The 15023-nt window shown below is 46.6% G+C and overlaps 1 protein-coding gene across 1 annotated transcript; it reads right to left on the bottom strand.

Moving 5' to 3' along the window:
- Positions 1-1635: 1635 nt before the first annotated feature.
- On the bottom strand, positions 1636-14409 carry snx10b (sorting nexin 10b). The gene is made up of 7 exons (XM_088929475.1): positions 14222-14409; positions 10014-10059; positions 8616-8702; positions 8142-8242; positions 7380-7478; positions 3697-3915; positions 1636-3310 (listed from the first exon to the last, which is right to left on the bottom strand). The coding sequence occupies exons 2-7, from the start codon at positions 10044-10046 to the stop codon at positions 3184-3186; spliced, it is 666 nt and encodes a 221-aa protein (XP_088785601.1). The 5' UTR covers positions 10047-10059; positions 14222-14409; the 3' UTR covers positions 1636-3183.
- Between the last annotated feature and the right edge of the window lie 614 nt (positions 14410-15023).

Genomic DNA, 15023 nt, shown 5'->3' with positions numbered 1-15023 from the left:
GATATTTTGAAGCATTTTCTGAAAATTTTAGTGTAATGCTTTATAATTTGCAATAGTTTCATAATTATATAAGTTAACCGTGCGCGTGTTATTGCACGACAAAGCAAACCATTTTTAATCAATGTGCTTCAATTTAGCTTCACACTTGAAAATTATTAGGATAACATATTATAACATCATGTTACTATGGAGAGTAAATATATATAGTATCTAAAACCCAGTATTCTAATTTACTTTTCTACTGTATTGAGCTATCTTTTTTATTTTGTAGCAGGAAAAAATCCATCCCAGAGACTTAGACGGGTAATGTTATGCCACACTCGTGGGTCTGATGTATATCCACGCAGGACGTGCTGCTCAGCGCCGGGGTCTGGCGCGCCGCTGGTGCTGCACTAACTAACACAAGGCCCGGCGGTGCTCCCGCCTCACCCACGCTCGCACCCGCTGTTCCCGCTGTTTGCAAAAAGTCGAGGCCGCATGTGCGAGACGTTGAAGAAGTCTGAGAAAACTTGCATTTGTTCAACAAAAACTGCGGCCAGGCGTGACCGTGCGTGTCCTGGAATTTGTGTCCACTCTCTCTCTGCACACAACACGGCAGAGCCCGAGCGGCCGTGCTTTCCGATGACCGATGTCACTCTCACGGTGGCGCCCAGGCCGGGACTCTCACCTCAAACCCACCCCAGACCCCTGCGCTTTCCCGAGCTCCCCTGCGGCTGGGTTGGCGGCGCGGAGGGGGGAGGTGCGGGCGAGTCAAGACTCTTCCTGGATGCCTGCCTCTGGTTGCTAGGGGTTACGGCGTTGCTATGGGATACAGCTGGTACCTGGCAAGCAGGAGCATCGCCGCGGCACGAGAGAGAGAGAGAGAGAGAGAGGGAGCGCGCTGCTGCCAAACAACAATAAACCCCGCACGCGAGCTCGCGCCACGGACACGACACGGACACGGAGGACGTGGACCCCCCAGCAGCCGGGAGGGAGGCGGAGTGAGTAGAACCCCAAGCCCTTGTCCGTGTCCGAGCTTGGGCGGCTGGCCAGCCGAGTGCGCAGGGAGAGCACAGGCACGGGGTACCGGAACAGCGACTCCAGCTGCAGGGCAGCGGTTTAAGCTCCGATTTGACGCGCAGGGCAGAGGCGGGCATCCTGTCGCCAAAGGGCCCGAGCCGAGGCGCCTAGGCAGGTGGCGCTTGAGCACGCAAAGGTGTTTGTTAACACAAGCCAGCCCTCCTTACCGCGCAACGGGTCCGGCTCCCGCGCCGGCAGGGGCCTGCAGGCTGGACCCGCGATCTGCTCGCCTGGCAGCAACACGGCAAAGTGCGTCCCGGCGGGAGACGTGCTGCCACGTCAGACTTACTGGACTGGGGTAACTTCGTGGGGTCCCTGTGGTTCTCTTGGGGCCGTGGGGTAGGGACGTTTCCAGGCGAGAGCCGCAGTCCAGCGTGCTTCTGCTGCTCAGCGGCCACTGCAATAAAATAACCCTGCCGGGCACAGCAGTCCACAGAGACGCGTCGGATACGTTAGCTACGGCTGCGCGTTGCCTTATCAATATTTGCAAACTCTAAAACTTCTAACAGCAACAGATATTTGCTGGGGAGTTAATTTTGTCGCCATGTTGAGACAGAGGAGAATCGAACACGAATATATTTTTAAAAAACTTTATTGAAAATAGTCAAACGTGATTTTGAACTCAGATGAATCAATTTATAAAATAATCGAAAGAGCTCACTCGCTGTTCCGGCGCGGGACAAGACAGCTATTCAGGCATCATAAAACAAACTTCAAACAACTCTTCAAAAAAAACTTTAACGTCGTTTCAGTATTCAGCTACTTACAATACATGAGCAGGCTGATTTACTTTTGCTTCACATTTCAAAGTGTTTTGAAAATAAAAACAGGAGCAAATAAATTACGTCATTGAGCGCGCTCGCAGTTGTGATAAAAACGGATTTACAGTCCTGTGTAAATATTGCACTTTTCTTAATGCCGTCATGACTCTAATCCTGGAATACAGTAGTAACAATTAGCTCTAACTCAGAGTACCGTGTATTATACAGTACACACGCCGACAAGCGGACAGACTTGACACCACCGTGTCGAAAAACTACATTTCCTTCAGTAGCGACTGCCTCTCTGCATCGTTTACTCCGCAATGATCTGGTCAATCGCCGGCGTCTTGGGTGTGGAGAAAAAAAGCGCCGTCAGTGTCGAACAGTACCTGGACCGTGCGATGATAACGCATCTCTGTAAGCGGGCTAGCACTTCGGGAACACATCACATTCGTGTATAACTAGCAGCACCTGGGCCATAACGCCTCTTCGAAGTTTTGAACGGTGTGTGTCAAGGGAACAGAATCGCCGTGGCAGTGGGCGATCATACCCTTCCTCTCCGAGTCCAGGCAGAAGCGCAGCGGATCTCGCAGACGAGTCTGTAACCTAACACACAGACAAGCCTGAGCACTTTTAACAAACTGAAGACGTGTGTCACTATTATAGGGTCAAATAATTCCGAAAGCCTTTTCTCTGGAGCTACTAATAATATTAAATAAAAACGCCTCAAGCTTCCACACGCACACAAGTTGAAGTCTGGCTCCTTCACTGTTAGAATCTTCTTTCTTTAGTAGGAAAAATGACTAACGTATTATTTGTGTGTGTGTGTGGGGGGGGGGGGGGGGGGTGGTGAGAACATGTTAAAGCCTGTCGTTTTTAATGTTTCAGTTTGAAATTTCTCCCCTCGCAACATCAGTGTGTAGCGTTACATTCGGGCACAGGAAAGTCGATGAAATTGCACAAGCCTCGCTGTGCAACACGCCACGCATCTCTCCATTAAGGCCACATTATTTTCCGGAAAGGAAAAAAAAAGCTTCGATAAATTAATGCACTGTAATGAAAAACGATCTATACATATAAAAAAAATCACCAGCGGTCTCCGACTGCACTGTTCTGATCATGACAGAATCCCTCCACAGAGCGGACGAGCCGAACTCTCCCGCGGGTACCCGATCCGCACCAGCTACACGCGTGAATGCGCCACACGAGCAGGGGCAGAGGTCTCCGGAACCTATCTTTTTCATCCATTAGCGTCCTTGTTACTCTTGAAGAAGAAGCGCCGCATCACCACTTGTCCTGCCTGTCCCGCAGCATCAGGCGAAGGAGCAGTGAGTGAGACAGACAGGGCCGGGTCCGAGGGGCGCTACGGCAGCACCTTCTGCGCTTCGGACGGGGACTCCGAGAGGGAGCTGAACAGCTCCGCCTGCCCGGGCTTCGTGCACTCTCGGGGCGCGCTGTCGTCGCTGCAGTGTCCCAGGCCCGAGGAGAAGCTGCAGGCCAGAAAATAAAAAGGGGGGGGGGAATTGGTTTGCCACAGCACGCTGGAAGCCTGAGTAACGGAGGAGAACTTTAATTATCTCCAGTCACACAGAGGGACAGGGAATTTGGACTTTTAATTAGCCGTTCAGAGTGCAGCCTGATATTTTTTAGCTAGATAATTTAAAAGGAAATAATTCAAGTCTGACTAAATGAAATTCACATAATCGGAATGCAGATAATTGAATTTCCCCCACATTCATTAATTCAGTGCAGAGGTGTAGGCTTCTATGATGAGCTGTCTCAGCTCAATAAAATTTCAGTCAATTAATTTTTTCATTATCTTAATATTAAATCAACAGAAAATAATACAGGCCAGATAATGCAGAACACAAAATACCTCTCGCAGTCAGAATCAGAGTAGGGTTTGCATTTGTCCTTGTACTCCTCCTCTTCCAAGGGGAATCTCCTGTTTAAGCAGCTGTACTTCTGAATAGCTTCTGCCACAGTGTATGTGCTTTGCCCAGAGGCGCAAGCCTCAATCTTCTCAGTGCTCAGCTGGGACTGAAGGAAGAGGTGTAGCCTGCTGTCTGACAACAGCACTGCATTCTGCAAGACTCTAACAAGAAGAAACACACCATGAATACACCTTTCAATAATGACTCAAACCTGATTATTCACAGACACTGCAGAAATTGTATTTAATCTACTACTAATCCGTAGGCTTTTAAGTGGTACAGGGGGGTATCCTTAATATTTTAAGACAAAAGCTTAAAAATGATTTTGTTAAAAAGGTACAGAGAAAAAAAAACCAAAGATGTTTTTATAATATATTAGAAGTCTAATTAATATTGCTTTTGCTTCTCCCCTCCCCCCCAAGAACAAAAACATTTTTGTAGAACTAAAATAATTTGGAGTCTTTGAAAGAAGTGTGTGAGGAGTTTGTAAGATGTGTCTTTGCTCTGATACAGCAGGTGTGGAACCCCACAGGGATGACGTGCTCTTCTTAGAAGCCTGGAATCCCTTCAGAATCCAACACCAACATCTATCTTATTCCTGTTTAACATCCTCTCCATCTTAAAGATGTGAAACTGCCCGGATGTCCTGCAGCGATCTCCACATTGATTTCTGGGATGTGTCAAGGCCTTGTGTAGGAGCCCTCGGAGTCTTTTTCGTTTTGTGCTGGATGTTACAGGTGTGACAAAACATTTCAGTCACTGTTGCTCAACTGAAAACAGGAGGACTGTTTAATTTAACTATTTTAACCAACATTTATTTTACTAAATAATATAGTAAGATGCATTAAAAGAGAGTTCTTAATTTAAATGTTAAAAGGGCATTATTGAAACACACATTTAAAGTTTTCGATCTGCTCAGAAATGTCGGTATCAATTTTATTTTTTCATTGCTCTTTTCAAACTTACAGCTCCTTCTTTTTGCATTTGACTAACTTGAATTTTCAAAGGGATGCAGTTTTACATATTCACAGATTTGTCAGCACTGGTCACACATAACTTGGATCCGTGTATAATTCAATTTAAATCTGTATGTTTGGTTGTTATTTTTTTAATCCCAAAAAGAATACCACATTGAATCACAATTTAAATGTCATGGAGGGAGATACTAATTATTTGAAAAAGGCATGCTTGAAGTGCTCATCAAAATCTTCTACTGAAAATATTTGTATATATTCAGTTGTGTTTTTATAAAGGTGCAGCACATTTTAATTACTAAAAATTAATATGCCTTGGATTGATAAAACAGGATGCAATTATCACGGCCCTTGTTTAAAAAACAAATATGCCTTCAGGTTTCACAGATGACAAAACCTACAGTGAATCTGTTGGAAGACCACGTGTATGTGAGTTAAATGAAATTCAGTACAGTGCTCATGATGGCACGGTTACCACCCTGTAGCCTGATCAGGCCAGATCTCAGAAGCCCAGCAAGGCTGGTCCTGTCAGGACTGGGGTGGAGACCTCAAGAGAAACCTGCTGCTGTGAGGGGTGTTAGTAGACCTACAAGGTCTACGAAACTGTAAGATGCTAAGAGTCACTTTCCTTCTGTACCAGACTTTCTAAACCAGTGTGAAGTCCTGGGCAACTCTGCTGGAGCTGCAGTCCTTCAGTTGATACATTATTAAGTCAAAGTCCTTGGTATTTGGTCACTTAGGATAAAACTGCTGCTGCTCCTCATGTCTGGACCTAAGCAACCTTGCCTTCCAAGAGGTTCCTTTTTAATTCAGTTGGTGAATTATTTTCCAACACGTCCACTTGACCCACGGGGTCACCCAGGTGAGGTGGGTGAAGTGGGTTCCTGCCGTGCACGTTTACTTATTCGTAATTGCCAACGTATTGCTCAATAACGGATTTAAATAAACTGAAAACGAACACTGTGTAACACTAAGTCATATCTGTCTAAATGACTTCCAGTGAAGAATGCTTCTGAATTCCCCCCCCGTCACTACACAAAATAACCATCATTCGAAGGCAACACTCCTCGCTACATTTACAGTAAGGAAACATGAATTTGCTTTAATTTGTTGACTATAAAGGTAACTAAACTTTCAAATCCCATCTGCGGTAAGAGTCAGAACGGCACCTCTGAGAAAATAATCAGTCTCGATTCCCCCAGTGGAGTCATACTGCATCCCTGTACTGCAGTCTCCCACCAGCCCAGTCAATGGCAACCAGTTATACAGCCTCGCGCACACTGTCAGTTTATTATTGTTTTCTGAAATTAGATTTACTTTCTTCACAGAGTAATTTCATCTGCGAGGATATTCAGGATGGTTTCAGGCAGTCCCTCACGCGTACAACAATCGCTAATGCAAACGATGGGAGACATTAATTTATTTCAACTTGATTTCACGTCCAAAGCAATTCTTGCAAATCCAGACCATTGAAGCACTTTAATAAACTTCACTTCCTCCAACATGAGGGAAAAGCCAAGAGAGGAAATAAAACGTATATATATAAACTGTATGGCTGCAGAGATTTCATGTGTACAAGATCACATTTTAGTGCTCTTGGGATCCCTGAGAATCAGCACCACCATCAAAACACTGGTGTCAGATACATTATCCGGCTGAATGTACAGAAGAAACCTCCTATATTTATTGTGTACGTGTATATAAAAAGCAGTCTGTAGATTTGAAATGCTTTTATTCCTCTCTAGATCAACATGCTCAACTCCTGCCAATACAAAAGCAGAATGCTTAAATTATATCATTTTGTAACCAAAAAAGTTCTGAGCTAGAAGCAGAAAGCAGGACTCCCACACACACACTGCATCACAGAGTGCATTCCTCTGACTACAATGTGCCGCTCAATAGTCTCTGTCATTTTATACATCATAAATTTAACACAAAAACAAGAGAAAGGTTTAGAATGCGAGGGCAAACAGCTCACAAAATATATGACGAGCTTGAAGAGTTTATTCAACTTCTTAGCCTCTTGCTACCGGCTCTCTTCCCACGCTGCCCTGTGGCCTGAGAGGCACAGCAGGTAACTCGCGCTCTCAAGCACGAGGCAGATCCTAACTGACAAAACATCCATATTCAACACCGAATACATGCAGTGAGCTGGTCCCCCATCAGGCCTCGTATCCCCACTCTAGTTCACCAGTGAAGCACAGCTCGTCGAGTGCTAGTAAATCACTAATACAGGCCCTACTGGGGCAGCATGCAGTGTGTGTACAAGCTCTTTATCAGTGGCAACAGGTAATAAACACCAGGTCAGCCCTTCTACAGAGAGGGGTCCACTGTTTAAGTCCTTCACTAATGGCCAAGAAGTGACTTGTGAAAAAAGTGCAAAAGATTCTGAGCTTTAGGCTTTTTACTGGATAACATACAACCCAACAAGTCAATGTTACCTAAACAATTAGAAAGGCCGGTCTAGACGTTTGCATCTACCAATCCTTCAAAGACAATACAGTCGGGGCGCTTAAAAATGGACTATTCCTGAAAACAGCCACAAGGTGGCGCAAATGTCACAGTGAACCAGCAAGTCAGATTAGGCCACTGTCGACACTGGACCCACATTAGCAAACGAAGTAAAAGTACAGTTACACATAAATACTCACTCTTCCAGGAAGTGTTGCAGGCCTTTCATCCTTTCTGTGACATGCTGCTTGTTAGTCATGCTGAAGAACAGGTTTCTGGGAGGGAGTTCAGGTAACTTTCTAACAGGAGAGAAATTCACATGGTCAGGAACACGGAAGCACACAGCTCAATATGAGCTCAACTGTTTTAGAGTTTAGGCTTGCTCCCTGGTATGCCGGCTGGAGAGGGATCTATGTGGAGACTGAATTCACTTCACCCCCCTGAAGTGTTTTTAATAGTTAATCTCTTCAAGCGGGGCTATGAGCTACATTTTAAAAGTGATGCGTCCTTCTCATTCAAGCTAGCGTTCAAACTAGATAAATACATTGCTCAGTAACTTCAAAACACGCAAAATAAACAGCTGTTGTATAACATAAACAGTTATGCAAGCTTATACACTCTGAAAATTGCACATCACAGTAATTTAAAAAAATCTCAGTGAACTGGCTGGGACAGTGTCAGATGAGGTAGTACAGTATATGAAATTAAGGAGTCCAAAAAAAAGCAGAGGATCCCTTCCTTTGTCATACTGTTCCAACATCACATGCTGGATCATCCCAACAACGCAGATGAAACAAATCAGCATACATCCCAGTATTCCCTTGCCGATGTCAGTCTGCACTCAAACACTCTTGCAGTGGTGCACGGCTGTGCAATACACAGCGGTCACACTGCACGGTAAGCAGATCAGTGTAGATATCCAGCATCTAAGCTGTTAATATCCTGTGCCCTTGGATACCTACATTAGTAATGCATTGTCTTGAAGTCGTTGCCTGAGCCACACAAACTCTCTGTGCCGCCTTCTCACACAGGAGGTCTTCCTTTGGAAGCACATGCTGTTCGTCTGTGGGGTAATTAGCACAGAAGGCTTCCGTTAAAATGGTCAATAAAGCACAATGGAGCAGGAGGCCACAGGCTGCCCACATTGCTGAGGCCAGGCTTGTGAACACAGAAACACACGCACTCCGGCGCCAGAAGCCCTGCAGGGGCCAGGAGGCGCGTGTGGCTCCTCACAGAGCTGACATTAACCAGAATAAGCTGATTGCCTGAAACTACTCCTTCAGCCACACACTCGAGGGGGTTTACTGTGGAACACACAGTAAAGGCTGCATTTCCCTCCTCACAGAACGAAGCTGAAGGGTTTGTGATGGAGTTCTGCACCCTCTTTCTTCCCCAAAGCCCGATTAACCCAATTCCACAGAACAGCCTACACTCACATGTAAGCCGATCTCATAGTCCATATAGGAGTGCCAGAAGTCTTCCTTCTGGATTCTGGGGTCTCGCACCCAAATGCTGACGAATTCCTGCAGGAACACGGGAACGAGAGCTGGTCAGATGGAGATCTGGATGCGGCTGCTCTCAGCTTTCCCATGGGCTTATGGAAAACAACAAGTGACTCATTCCTGCAGAGCCAGCAGCACGGACGGGAAGAATTTCCATCAGCATGGAGACTGCTCGTGACCGGCAACGGAAAATAATCGCGCTCAAGGAACGGCAGGTCTGCTCCCATCACTCAAGGCTCATGTTTCATTTACTCATGCAAGCAAAAGGAACAAGTAACAGGTTGATTCCCTGCTGAAAAGAGAAAAAAGAAAACGCAACGTTCCGGCTCACGCCTGAAGAAGGCTCCACAGCCGAAATGTTGTTTTCTCTTTTCAGCAGGGAATAAACCTATTACTTGTTCCTGACGCAGCTACCCACCTGAACTAATGCAAGCAAAATGCTTCTTCGCTGACCTGAAATGATCTGCACAATAATGTCCATGGTGATGTAACACTGCATCAGTTTGACCCAATGAGCAAATTTCTTTTTTTAGGAAAGAGGCTAACGCTGCAATTTTTGTTGTTAAATACTGTTCACATGATCTGGCGTTTAGCCTCAGTGCCGACCAGATGACAACATCTCCGATCAGTGTTTTCCCGCTTCCTCTTAACTGCTCGGCCTGACTCAGTTCTGACAGTTCCCATCTAGTGCAACACTTTGCGACTGAGGCAATAAGAGAATTCCTCAACAGGCTGGATGTGTTTCAGCTCTTCTGGCCACCCAGGCTGTGACCTTCAGAGCAGCATTAAGGCACAAGCCACCCTGACGTCACCAGAGTCACCAGTTTTTCCACTACAGAAAGGGGACTGGGCTTCGTAACTCGCAAGCGCCAAGCAGGACACACACCGACACCAACGCAGATGCTCACAAAAAGACGAGTAGGTCAAGGGCATGAGAAGACAGCAGAATGACGGGACAACTCCGCTCAGCTGACAGCAGGGGCAAGGGCGATATCATTTCAATACAACAGACATCCCGAGTGAGAAATCACACTGAAGCATATTCATTTTCCTAAAGCAAAACATCCTCAACCAATTAACTCAAGAGCTCCACTTCAAGCAACTTCCTCCTGCTGCACAGAGACGAAGGAGGGAAATTCCAGACACCTGAGCCTCAAGCATTCATCTTTTGATACTCTGTGAATTTCCTTTTGACTTAACATCCTGAAATAGTTTTCACAAAAACCACCTGAAATTTGTTCAGCCTTGTTTTCGGCTGAACACTGAAACAAGCCGAGGTCAGAATGCACAATTGTCAACACAAAGACAAACCAGCCAACAACGAGCACTTACCTTTTTAACATGATTATCAAACACATCCATCATCCAGAAACTAGATCTGCAAAAGAAAATAAGAGGTCATGTATTCAATTTGAGTAATTGCACTTTAATATAGAGCTCTGTAAAGTTCCTCTTTTGGACAGTTAAAAAGTACACAACACTTTACGAACAGTCCATCAGGAAAATGAATCTCGGAGGCTGTGTGGGAAGAGCGTCATTAATCCCTCACAGGAAGGCCAGAGTCCTGGAAGACATTATTCCACAAACCCAAAGTGTGTGGGAACAGTGCAACCTGCTTGAAACACATCTGCTCCTACCTTATAGAAGGGATTTACTGGACAAAAACATTCATTTTCAGGCTGAATAAAGTTGCACAGGAAGTACAACTTCTGTCTCAATCTTTCATAGGTACAGATGGGACACCATCAGCTCTGCTCTTCTACATTCAACATACAATATACTTATCTACTTCTTTGCAATTACTTTTGCATATTGATGTTATGCCTTCAGGAAAACTGCAGTCATTCCTAGTCTGTGATTTTTTACATCTTTACTGTGATGCCAAAACCATCAGCTTCTACCACAGGGCTGGGCAGCTTGTTCCACACTCCCATACACCTCTGGATAAGGAACTGCACCTGTTCTCCGTTTCAAGCGGACACCCAGAGTTTCCACTTGTGGTTCGTGTTTCTCTGTTCAAGACCAAAAGGGACCGGTTAACATTTCTGTCAAGACAAACTCTAGCCAAATTCTAGATATTAAACCCAATGCTCATGGAGCAACCTGTAATACAATTTACATCCACATATTCATGATTATTAATTTAACTGGTGAAGCGGTTTCTCTCTCCTCCCCCTGATCTGCTGTGCAGTGGAGCTGCAGGGATCTATGGGGACGAAAACTCCCATCTGTGCAATGAATTAGCTGTTTAAGGATTTTAAGAAGACAATGGAATTCTATCCAGATATTTCAGAAAATACCACCTGGTAAAGAAACTGGGCCATTAATCACGAAAGATACAGGAAACAGAAAAGGGTTCTGCTGAAGATCAAAAGGAAAAGGCTTCCAAGAATCTCCAGAGGCCCCTAATTATACAACACGCCGAGGGACGGACAAGGGCTGCCCAGTTTCTGCCCACCACGTGCTCTGGGCAGAACGCCGCAGTGGAAGAGGGCGATCCGGTGCTCCAGGCACCAGGACCAGTCACTCATCCCTGTGCCAGAGCCAGCAGGAGGATGAAAGGGTTCCTGGGAGCAGCCTGCATCAGTTCCTCCTGCCAGCGCTCCCGGCATCAGATCTCCCAGTGAGCACGAACTCCATGTGCCTGCCGTGCCGTCATCGCCGTACGAACGGACAAACCTACATTCACATGTGCTCGGCTGATAATGGGCCTTTTATAATTTATGCTTCCTTCTTCTAAATGCCCTATGTGCTCTCCAAGGGCATAAGAGGAAGAACATGCTCTTGTTGCACATAAACATATAAACAGACTACAGCGAGACCAGTGCTTTCACAGATACAGTACTCCAAAACTGCGATCCTTCATGAAACACTACTGAAAAGAAGCTGTGAGCCAGTAACCTGTTTTCACTGACCAAGCAGTCAGTGACAGACAAATTTTAATGTGAACAATTCACTGTCCCTATTAATATTAGGGGCAACGATTGTGAAAAGCATTACCATAGTCTAACAAATTCATCAAGAGAGTTTTGTACTCATGCCTTCAGAACTAGTTTTGAAGAGCTTTAGTATGAATTGTTCATCATTCCGTATTGTTATATGGCCAAACCAAGTGCCAACGAACGTCCTGTACCTGAATTAATACAACACCTCTAATTGCCGTGTTCACATTTCTAGAAGCAGAAGAATAAACACCAAGAACACTAAACTTCCACATTATTTCGATTATTCATCATTTGCAATGACAACCTGGAGCCCCACGTACACAGCAGGGCCCTTGAAGTGCATTTCAGAGCCTAAGAACAGCCCTGCGGAAACTGTGCCCGGATCTCTGATCGCAGGACCGGCGGGTGTGAACCGCTACACAGCTGCCCCAGCGGACAGCCGAGATCAGACGGAACAGGACCCCACACAGTCGAAACAAGCCACCTCTGCTCATCGCGAAGCAGACAGTCCCCGTGTCCCTCCATCACCTCCTCAGCACTGCCTCCATTCTCACCCCCACCCGGTCAGGCTGCTGGCGGAGAAACCAGTCCGACCCACACCAAGCAGAGGCACAGTCTGTGCACGTCGTACACACGCTATACCGCCACGACAACAGTTTACTGCCCAGCTGATCTTTCTGATACTTCAACAACCGGAATACATTGACTACATTACTAGTGAACGCTTAATATGCTCAACCTTGTTATTTAAAGTGCAAGAGCTTCCTCACACACAGAAAACGATTTCACTTCTTCAGCAAACGCAACCTGACTACAGGAAGTAGACGAAATGATTTACTCAGCAGTAACAACGCAGCACAACAAGCCTCATGCTCTGTCAGGACTGTTACCCTCTCTGCTGGGTAACGATTTAACAGCTTGCATAACCGCGGTTTGATAACAACCTGCTGAACTATTTACAGTCTTAACACCGTCAGCAATAAATACAGCAGCTCCTCACCCCCCTGCAGGCAGCTCCAGGAGGAGCCAGGCACAGTGCCGGTCTCCAGCCCAGCAGGTCAGTGCACATCAGCAAGCTGACAAAGGAAGGTTAACGCAAAATAAGAACGAGAATCAGGCTACCACTGCTAGCGGTGACCCGCTTGTGATTTCTCCAGCTATCGGCTCCGGGACGGGTTGTGCAGGAGAAGAGCGGGCGTATTAAGCTGTCTGACCTCCACAGGCCAGATCACCTCACGTCTGCGTTTGCTCAGCTGGAAACACGCACACCTGGATCGCGAACAAGACCTCGCCGACAACTGACTTACAAATAAACTTATTAGGAAAATCGACAGGCAGAGTCTGAAACCACCTGCGGCGAAGAGACGAATACCCCTCACACACACACACACGATCTAAGCAATATAACAGAGCGATAAGAAAATGATCACCGCCGAGAGTGAGCCATCACCTGCTGGTGAAAAACAGCTCTGCCGGGCGAGAAGCACAAATCAGGCAGGAGTCGCTAGTAAAGGCAAGTAAGGGAGCGAGAGACGACAACCCACCGCAAACAGCGGCCAGTTCTTCCGAGTTTCAGCCTTCGAGGTTCAGAAAGTCAAGGAAGAGCTTCAAAGAGAAATCCTGACAAACATTCAAGTCATGAGTTCATCAGCTCTGCCTTGATTAAAATCAGATGTTCGTTAGCTACCCTTAATCTGTTCAAACATGATGCAGAGGCTCACTTAATAATATTAAGACATATGGCATTCCACAGTCAGAACAGTCTAGGATGTTACGGTTGGACTGACATCAGAATGTTTACCAGGCTTTTAATACTTTCTAAAGGAATCACGCACGTAATCCGAGTTTAGCCCGACTAGATTTATATATGTGCAATATGCAGTCAACCGTGTTCTTTATGCGATTCTGGTTTTTGTTTAATTTTCTTGAGCTCTTTTTGCTTATTACTTTATCGTTGTTGGCCGAAGCATTTCGGACGGGGCTGGAATGGGGAAGCGGCGAGTTGCCAGGAGTCGCCATGCCGGTCTGCGTGCGTCTGCTTGGTTGGGGGGGGGGGGGGGCAGGAGGAGGAGAAGTGTTTTTTACAAGTCAACGATCATGACTCCAGCCTTCGCTTTTAAATGATATAAAGTCCTCCAGCCGACTAGACCGAAACGCCGTCTCCGCGACGCTACCCACGCAGTATCGAGGCTCTGCTGGGGGTGTTTCGTGCGCAGCGGCCGCGCTGGTGCGGATCCGCGTCAGAAACGTGGGGTCGCAGCTGCAGGAGGACAGAATGGCTGCCGGGTCCATCACACACCTCACTGCACAGTTGGTCACTCCTTGAAACAGTTACTGCCAAGTTATACAGAAACCACCCCCCAGGGCTCCAGAAGCTGGAGCGTTTAGTCGACAGACCTTTGCTAAAGCTCTGCATGGAGGGGCAGGGCTGCTCCCGGCTAATTCCCGGCTCCGGTTTAGGCTACACGAAGGTAACCGGATCACTTACAAGCGGTCGTGGAAACGGCGCTTTCAACAGACGACCAAGGCTACGCCGGAAAGAGACGCAGTCCAGTCTCAACGCGCTTTATGACAGTGTAACAGTGTTGCACTTACCGTAGACCGCCGTGTCACAGGCTGCCCAGCCGGCGGTCAGGACGCGCGTCGCACCAGGGCTCGGACTTGGCGCACTGAACGCCGAGCTGTAACACTACCGGAGTGTCTGTAGCCCTGTCTGTTCGCGGAGACCACGGCTCTCGCAGTTCCTGGAGCTCTTGTGGGGAAAGTGCCTTTTACTCGCACACAAAGCCGTGACGTGTGAGATTGCGAGAGACAAGGAGGCTCTTGCTACAAATTATTACACCCCTCCTCCGCTTGCATGATTTTGGGCGTGTTTGATCTCATTCATGAGCTTTCTGTGAATTTTTTCTAGCCTAAATGTGGGCTATTTTTTTTTGTAAAAAATAGTACAATTTTAACGGTAAAGGTTTCACATGCCTTCGTTTTAGAACACGACATGATCAGTGTTGTTCAGATTGGTTTGTGTTGGGGAATTATTTATTTTATTTTTTTCCCACTGCTGTTCTCACACATCGTTGATTTATGTCCGTTTTTATTTTTGTGTTCGTGTGTGTGGCGAGTCCGATCCAGGTGAGCTGCTTTCCTTCGGTACCTCTCGTATGAATTCAACAGCATGTCAGACTGGGCAGGGGCAGTGTAGTATCATGGAGGCTTGTTCTTGGGCCCCAGGTTCGATTCCTGTGCAGTTGTGTGTGGAGTCTGCATGTCCCCCTGTGTTCATCTGAGTTGTCTCCAGGTGCTCCAGTTTCCTGACAGCTCTGAAAGCTGGGCGAACTGGTGCCTGTAAAGTGCTGCTGTGTGTGTGTCATCGAGTCAAGATGCAGAAGTGGGAGAACCT

The sequence above is a fragment of the Atractosteus spatula genome, chromosome 12 (assembly GCF_055471065.1).
Source record: "Atractosteus spatula isolate fAtrSpa1 chromosome 12, fAtrSpa1.hap1, whole genome shotgun sequence".
In the NCBI taxonomy this organism is placed as follows: domain Eukaryota; kingdom Metazoa; phylum Chordata; class Actinopteri; order Semionotiformes; family Lepisosteidae; genus Atractosteus; species Atractosteus spatula.
Note: the sequence above shows the minus strand (reverse complement) of the source record. Positions and strands in the feature narration are given on the sequence as shown.